At 36.5% G+C, this 8,459-nt stretch overlaps 1 protein-coding gene across 1 annotated transcript; it reads left to right on the top strand.

Moving 5' to 3' along the window:
• Positions 1 to 252: 252 nt before the first annotated feature.
• Positions 253 to 6,133, top strand: LOC143557028 (uncharacterized). Its single transcript, XM_077046198.1, has 8 exons — positions 253 to 481; positions 2,710 to 2,805; positions 3,050 to 3,133; positions 4,353 to 4,513; positions 4,612 to 4,729; positions 4,800 to 4,935; positions 5,557 to 5,735; positions 5,830 to 6,133. The coding sequence occupies exons 1-8, from the start codon at positions 275 to 277 to the stop codon at positions 6,067 to 6,069; spliced, it is 1,221 nt and encodes a 406-aa protein (XP_076902313.1). The 5' UTR covers positions 253 to 274; the 3' UTR covers positions 6,070 to 6,133.
• The last annotated feature ends 2,326 nt before the right edge of the window (positions 6,134 to 8,459 follow it).

The raw sequence follows: 8,459 nt of genomic DNA on the forward strand, positions 1-8,459 counted from the left end.
TCAATAGTCAAACCGAGTTAGGGTTTGAGATATTGTAATCAGTTTTTTGAGTTATATTTTCTGATTAATATTAACGAGAGTTATTCGTTTTATTCGTGTTGATTATCGATCTGGGACTTCACTATGACACAAGAAGTCGTCGTTCCGGAAGTAAAAAAAAAGAAAGAAACAAAAGATTTTGTTTGGGTTGGCGATAAAAGGACAATTTGACCGTTTTGAAGCCAACCATTTTTGTGTGGCTAAAACAAACCTGTATCCAATTCTTTCATCATCAATGGCTTCTTCTTCACCTGTAATTCAATTTCACTCTCTTCTCTCCAACACTAACCGCCATGCTTCCACCTGCAACTTCTCATTTCGACGTCCGACTAACAAGTTCGTGTCTGCTATTACTGCAATGGCGAAACCGCAGAGAAGCGCAATGCAGTATAATCAAGTTGGGGATTCTGATCTCGTTGTCAGCGAAATCACTTACGGCACTGTGAGCTCGTTGTTTTTGAATTAAATACTCGAATTCGGTTCTAGTTACAGCTTTGTTAATGTGTTTGCGTCGATGGTTTTCATAAACCGGATTGGACAACGAACTGGACGGGTTGCCGGTCCATCGGTTCAACCGGTCGAACCGACCGAACAACTTCTTTTTTTCTTCTCTGGTTAAGGTTGAAAAAATGTTACATTAAAAAAATATATTTTTCACTGCCGGCCGTTTTTTAAGAACCGGGCGACTACATAGAACCGGACCACTCAGTGACTGATTCCCGGTTGGACCGGTCCGGTCTCAAAAACAGTGGTTTGTATTTGACCAAATAATCACAGTTTAAAATAGAGTTACTCAAAACCGGGTTGGGTGAACCGGTCCGGTTTGGTCAACAAATCAAAACCGGTTTATGATCGGTTTCGGTTCGGGTTGAAACCGGTTTCTTGACAAAGGTTACGATCCGTTTCGGTTCGGGTTTTGATCGGTTTTGGTTCAGGTTTTGACCGGTTTTAGTGAAGAAAATTACAAACCGGTAGGGGTGTGCAAAATACCCAAAAAACCGATCCGGAACCGAAAAAAACGGGAAAATCTGAACTGAAAAAACCGAACCGAAACAAAAACCGACGGTTTTGTTTTATGTTTTTGTAAAAACCAAACTTATGGTTCGGTTTTGGTTTTGCATGTAATAAAAACAGAAAAAACCGAACCGAACTGAATTTGTAGATTTTTTTATTTTAAGTAATTTACAAGAATTTAATAAATATGTAACTCAAATAATTTAGGCCAAATGTATAATAGTCACTTAGTTAATAATCAACAAAATTATTTTATTTATGCCTAAATTCATTATTTTTGGTCATAACTTTTTCTTCGATCTAAAATTTTCAAGCTCAAATGTAAAAACCGAAAAAACCAGAACCAAACCGATACCAAAACGAATACCAAAAAACCGAAACCGAACGGTTTCAAAAAACCAAAAACCGAAGTTTCGGTTTTTGGTTTGGTTTTAGCCCAAAACCGCACCGAACCGCACTATGCACACCCTACAAACCAGTTCCAAGCCTACGATTTCAATCGGTTTCAAACCGGTTCGGTTTTAGTTCGATTTTCGGGTTTGTTCGGTTAACCGGTTTATTTGCGCATCTTTAGTTTAAATGTGTGGTTGAGTTTGCATATTTCAATTCTCCGGCAATGAACAAACACGATCAGAGGCTGTGTTTGTTCATTTGTGTTCGTGAACGTTCGATAATGATAATGTGTTCGTTTACTACTTAACTCCTTTTATGTTCGTTAAAGTTTGTTTGTTTATATTTTTTCTTCAATGAAGGTTTTTACTAGTTTTTAATGACTTTTATAATCTTATCACATAGATTATGAGTTTTATGTGATTAATTTATATGTAAAATTAATATATGAATATGAATGTTAAAAAGCAACACAAACTTGGTAGCCTGGGAGAAACTGTTGACGCTGAGCGTTCTCGGTTAGCCAAATCAAATAAACATTGTTTGTGTTCGTGAACCTTTCACGAACAAGTTTATTTCCTTAATGAATGAACACAGGACGATAAATTTCGTTTCGTTAGGTGTTAGCAAACTGTTCGCTTGTCCAATATAGCTTGAAAATGTTAATTATAATTCCAAAATATCGTAAAATATACGAGACAGAATATAGATTTATCCATCTATGAACTAATTGTAGCAGCTTCGGTATATCCTTTAGCCTCAAATCAAGAAGCTGTTAGGCTGGTCTCGAGCTCTTTTTTTTAAAGTTGGAGCCCAGCTCGTTAGTCAGTTTTTCAAGCTGGAGCTTGGCTCAAGCTCAACTCGTTTATTATTTATTAATTAATTTCATACATCTTTAATTAGTGTTATATATTTTGAGAATATCTTTTCGAGCCTAAGCTTGGCTCGAGCTCATCTGTGTAGTGTGAAATTAATACATAGAAGTCCAAAAGAGTTAAAACTTAAAAGTAAAACTTACAAATACACTAGGCTCGTTTTATCGATCCAATCTCGAGCAACTCTGAGCGGCTCGTTTTGCACCCCTAGGGCCCTTGTTGATGTTTATATTAATGGTTCTGTAGTTCAAGATACTTTGTACACTTTTGATGTTTCATCTTTCAAAACTGTTGATTTTCGCAAGTGTAAAACTTATATATGACCGACGCAATCTTTTTATAAGGCAGATTTTTAAGGTATTAATAATTACTAATTGATGTTAAATTACAGATGACATTTGGGCAACAGAACACAGAGAAGGAGGCTCATGAAATACTTTCCTATGCATTTGAGCATGGCATTAATACTTACGACACTGCAGAAGTGGTATGAACTATGAAGTTATATCTTTAATAAATAATAATATCTTCTAATCTTCTATGTTGATAATGAATAAACTAAATGACAACTAATAAATATTTTACGGTGGCGCAATATAGACATGAAATCATGAATGATACCTCTATTAGGCAGTTGCATAGTTTGCCTTCTCAAGTTATTATTTATTTTAATTTCAACTGCTATTTGCTCTTTTAACCACTTTTTTTTTTCTTTTATCATTTTCGTCAAGTATCCGATTCCAATGAAGAAGGAGACGCAAGGGTTAACAGATACTTATATTGGAAACTGGATGAAGTCTCGACCTCGTGACCAGGTACTTTTCCTCTTTATAATATGGGCAAATATCACAAAAAACTAACATACTTTTTGTTTTTCCTCACAAAAGTCCTTCAACAATTTTTTGCACGTTAAAGTCATTCCACATGTTAAATTTTAATAAAAAAGTGGCATAACTTCTAAAAACATATATATATATTTTTCTTAGGTCGTGTCGCATACATGTAATATATATGACGTTAATTAAAAGTTTTGGCTTATATTGTTATAGCAAAACCAATAATATTTTGCTTAAACTGAGATTTTTTTGTCTTATAATTTGCTATAAACATATAACTATAACTAGAATTGATTAAAAAAACAAAATAAACATAACAATAACCACATCACAAAAAGTACAAAACAAAAAATAATAAACAAAATTTGCTTACGTCACTCTTGTTCATCGTTCGGTTTAAAACATGAAACCGTTCAAACCAAAAGTACAAAATTGGTTTATCCTTCTGCACATGATTCACTCTTTTCGCATACACTACCAACTAATTTTAATTAATAACTATCATTGAATATTAGTTTGTGGATGTTAGTTGTATTTATTTAACCTTCATGATCCATAGCAGATGAGATCTAAGTGAATATGGCAAATGGGATACAAATCAATAAACCCATTTTTATAACAGCACGAAGCATCGATGAGAAACATTAATAGATTTGCAAGCATGTCAGTATACCATTTTTTCTTAATATCATAGCAAAAGAATTAAAAGAATTTATAGATTTACAACCATTAATCCAGTTAGTTGGGAGAAATACAGTGAAATCAAACCATTAGTAACGGTTCGGTTTTAATTTTTAATGGTTCGGTTTTAAATTGTAACAGTTCGGTTTTGGTTTTCGATAATCAAAAGCTGTTAATAACGGTTTGGCTCAGGATTTCCCATCAAATTGGACCATGGGCACCCCTTACATGTCAAATTTTGCCACATAAGTAAAAATATATGTTTTTATAAGTTATGTCATTTTTTTGTTCAAATTTGACATGTAGAGGGACTTTAATGTTCAATAAAATGTTGAGGGACTTTTATGAGGAAAAACAGAAAGTATATTGGTTTTTTATGGTATTTTCCCTTATAATATAGTCATACTCTTTTTGTATAATTTCTGTGCTAATTAAATGATGGTATAAATATTCAAATTATGTAAAACTTGTAAATAGTTTTTTTTTTTTTTCATAATATTCTTCTGTTATAATGCAGATTATATTGGCCACTAAAGTGGCTGGTTATACAGATAGATCTCCATACTTGAGAGACGATGCAGGAGTTGTGAGGGTTGATGCTGCCAACGTTAAAGAAAGCGTCGAGAAAAGCTTAAAACGACTGAATACTGATTACATTGATTTATTACAAATTCATTGGTGAGTTTCATATCCTTCAAATATACTCAACCATACAACATGGTCTTTGAGCCTCAAATGATATGAGACTAACACCTTTTTTGCTAACTTATTTTCAGGCCCGATCGTTATGTGGCTTTGTTTGGAGAGTTCTTTTATGATCCTTTAAAATGGAGGGAAAGTGTGCCATTTGTTGAACAGCTCCGTGCCTTTCAAGAACTTATTGAAGAAGGAAAGGTAATATATACTTTGTGTGTTTGGATATTTTATATTTGTAAATACATTAACAACCTTTTTGTATGAATAGGTTCGATACATAGGTGTTTCGAACGAAACTTCATATGGAGTTATGGAGTTCGTTCATGCTGCGAAAACCGAAGGACTTCCAAAGATTGTCAGTATTCAAAACAGTTACAGTCTGCTGGTTAGATGCAAGTTTGAGGGTAAGTTCTTATCACCTTATAAGATGCATTGCATAAAGCATTATGAACTTTTGATCTTTTAACCTACGCGAGTGCGTTCAAGAACATTAAAATTTAAAAGTATACGTAATTGCCAATATTGAATTTAGGGGTGCAAACGAGCTGAGCCCAAGCTTGACTAGGCTTGAGCTCAGCTTGTTTTGACTTACGAGAGCTTAAGCTCGGCTCGTTTCGAACTCGTTTCTAAAACTCGAGCTTGGCTCATGAGTCGTTTTCTCAAGCTTGAGCTCGGCTCAATTATTATTTTTGAATTATTTTAATACATTTTAATTATTTATATATTTTGTAAAAAACCTTAAACGATAACCTCAGCTTAAGCTCATATGCAGTACCTTAAACGAGCCAAAACTCATCTCGAGCTCAACTTTGCAGTGTGAAATTAGTACATAGAAGTCCAAAAGAGTTTAAACTTAAATATACACTAGGCTCGTTAAAGCTTGATGTGCCTATTAAACGATCTTCCCAAACAAGGCTTAATGCTCTCCTCGTTTCAAGCTTTTTATCGATCCGATCTTGAGTAGCTCGGGAGTTGCTCGGCTCGTTTGCACCCCTAATATTGATTTGTTGTTTCAACTTTTGCAGCTGATCTTGTTGAAGTATGCCACCCAAAGAACTTCAATGTGGGCTTACTTTGTTATTCTCCACTGGCTGGTGGATCATTAAGCGGAAAGTATCTGGATTCCGAGTCTGAAGCTGCGAAAAAAGGCAGGCTTCAGTTATTCCCTGGATACATGGAAAGATACAATAAATCCATTGCAAGGGTATAAAGTATAAACTCATGTTATCATTCAACATTTAAATAAAAAGATTATGCGACTCATTTTTGACAAGCGCTATATATATATCATATGCCAGGAAGCGACTGCAGAATACATTGAGATGGCTAAGAAACATGGTTTGAGTCCGGTTGAGCTGGCACTTGGATTTGTGAGGGACCGACCGTTTATGACAAGCACGATCATTGGCGCGACGTCTTTGGAACAACTGAAAGAGGATATCGATGCTTTCTTGACAACTGAGAGACCGTTACCACCCGATGTGATGGCGGACATTGAAGCCATCTTCAAGAGATACAAAGATCCAACTATTCTTTAGATACTAAGGTCCCGTTTTCCGTCACCTTTTTGATTCATTGTTGAGATTTTATTGCATTATATGTTCATAAATAATATTTGTTTACTGAATTACATTAATCTTTTATTATGGTTTTTCGGAAAGGATTAATTTCGTTAGCCATTTTGACCCTAGAGTTAAAAGTCAAAACAGTTATTTTATATTTAGTTATAAAAATTAAATATAAATATCTATCTACTTTTTTTTTTTTTTTGAAAATTGACTTTCATTAAAAAAGACACAACCAACGACTATCACCAAGACGGAGAAAGACGCTGAAATCCAAAAACCAAAACCAACAATCACGTTACATCAAATAAACACCAATTTTTCCAATCCACCACCCCTATCTTAGATCTATTTTTGTACCAAAGAAAACCCAAAGATTTTATATCCGCAACCATTTCTGCCACGTTAGTGCTCTTGCCCGAAAAAATCTTTTCATTCCTAGCCCGCCAAATCCTCCAACAAGTAATGATGACAATTCCATGAATAATCAACCTTTTATTCCCCGTCGCACCACAAACCTTATGCACTTCCACCAAATCATTGACATGAAAAACAAATAGTCTAGGGATGTTGCACCATGAACCAATCGCATTCCAAACGGCCATAGAAATGGAACACCCGGTTAACAAGTGCTCGAGCGATTCCTCATTACTCTCACATAAAGCGCAACTATGATCATCACAATACAAATGACGTCTAGCTAAAGCCTGCTTGGTTGGAAGGCTATCCTGAACGGCCCTCCACATAAAAATATTACATTTTTTGGGGACCCAATCGCTCCATTGGAAACTGGAACTCCCAGCGTCCACAACGGACCGCACCATCCATCTTTTAATCGCCGAAACCTCAAACTCTTTGCAGCTACCAACCGCCCAAGACCATGAATCTTCACGGTCAACCATCACCACCCCTTGAAGGAGATCTTCCAACTCCTGCTTCTCGCTGACCTCCTGATGGGAACAAGGAGCTCTAAGCCAATCCCACACAATGCGACGAGAAGATCCAGTGACCACCAACCGATCAGCTAACAAGACATTTTTATGTTTTTCTACCGCATATAAGGACGGATACTTGTCCATAACCGGCGCCGAACCCAACCACAAATCCGTCCAAAACCTAACTTGGCGACCATTCCCGACTGTGGCCCGGATCACTCTATTAAAACCCACACCATCAACCTTAAATTTGTTCCAGAACATAACACAATTCTTCCAAACCCCGGGAACCCCATTATTAACCGGAGCAAGCCCCCAACAGCGCGAGGTCCCGTGAATAGACAACACTACTCTTCTCCACATCGCGTGCTGGTCATTTAGAAATCTCCCAAGCCATTTAGTAATCAGCGCTTGATTATTAACCTCTAAACGAGCGATACCTAAACCCCCTTCTTTTATAGGTTTGGTGACTACCTCCCAAGCCACCCAAGACATCTTCCTCACTTCATCCGAACCTCCCCATAAGAACCTTCTCATCAAAGCTTCTAAATCATTGGTAACCTTCTTGGGTGCCTTAAAAAGCGAAAAGTAATAAGTGGGAAGACTATCCAGCACCGATTTAATAAGGGTTAACCGACCAGCAATAGATAACGAATTAACTTTCCATTTAGAAAGCCTCTTCTTGAACTTGGACACAACCGGTTCCCAATTAACCACCCTATTCATGTTAGCTCCAACCATAATCCCAAGATAAGTAAACGGGATTCTACCCGGCTTACAACCCATGAAACCGGCTTGGATATCGATCTCACCATCTTCTACACCTACTCCAAATAACACTGATTTATGGAGATTAATCTTTAGCCCCGAACACAAGTAAAATATGCGAAGAATACGTTTCAAGTTATCAAAATTAAAAGAAGACCACTCTCCCATAATCATAGCATCATCCGCATAAAAGAGATGGGATAAAGTAGGACCTTCGTTAGGAAGAGTAATACCATGAAACGCACCTATATCACAGGCTTGTTTCAACATACCTGAAAAAGCCTCCATCATAATAATAAAAAGAAAAGGCGATAGCGGGTCACCTTGACGAATGCCTTTATGACATCCAAATTCGAAAGTAGGAGATCCATTAACAAGAACAGACGATCTGCTCGCCAACAAGATACCACTAATCCAATCGCACCAGACCGAAGGAAAACCCATCTGAGAAAGAACCGACAACAAGAACTCCCAATTCACATTATCAAAGGCTTTATCGAAGTCAATCTTGAACATAAAAATTCTTCTTTCCCTCTTTTTAGCCCAAGCAATAACCTCACTAGCCACCAAAGGGCCATCAAGAATATATCTCCCGGATAAGAAAGCCGACTGATGCTCTGAGACAATCTTATTCATAACCGTTTTGAGTCGATTCACTAA

The sequence above is a fragment of the Bidens hawaiensis genome, unplaced genomic scaffold (genome assembly GCF_021521415.1).
Source record: "Bidens hawaiensis isolate Kalapana, Puna unplaced genomic scaffold, B.hawaiensis_p1.1 tig00018778_1, whole genome shotgun sequence".
NCBI lineage: Eukaryota > Viridiplantae > Streptophyta > Magnoliopsida > Asterales > Asteraceae > Bidens > Bidens hawaiensis.

Coding starts and splice junctions, on each gene's coding strand:
- LOC143557028 (XM_077046198.1), top strand. CDS start 275: ATGGCTTCTTCTTCACCTGTAATTCAATTTCACTCTCTTCTCTCCAAC. Junction 4,730..4,799: donor AACTTATTGAAGAAGGAAAG/GTAATATATACT, acceptor TTGTATGAATAG/GTTCGATACATAGGTGTTTC. Junction 4,936..5,556: donor GGTTAGATGCAAGTTTGAGG/GTAAGTTCTTAT, acceptor CAACTTTTGCAG/CTGATCTTGTTGAAGTATGC.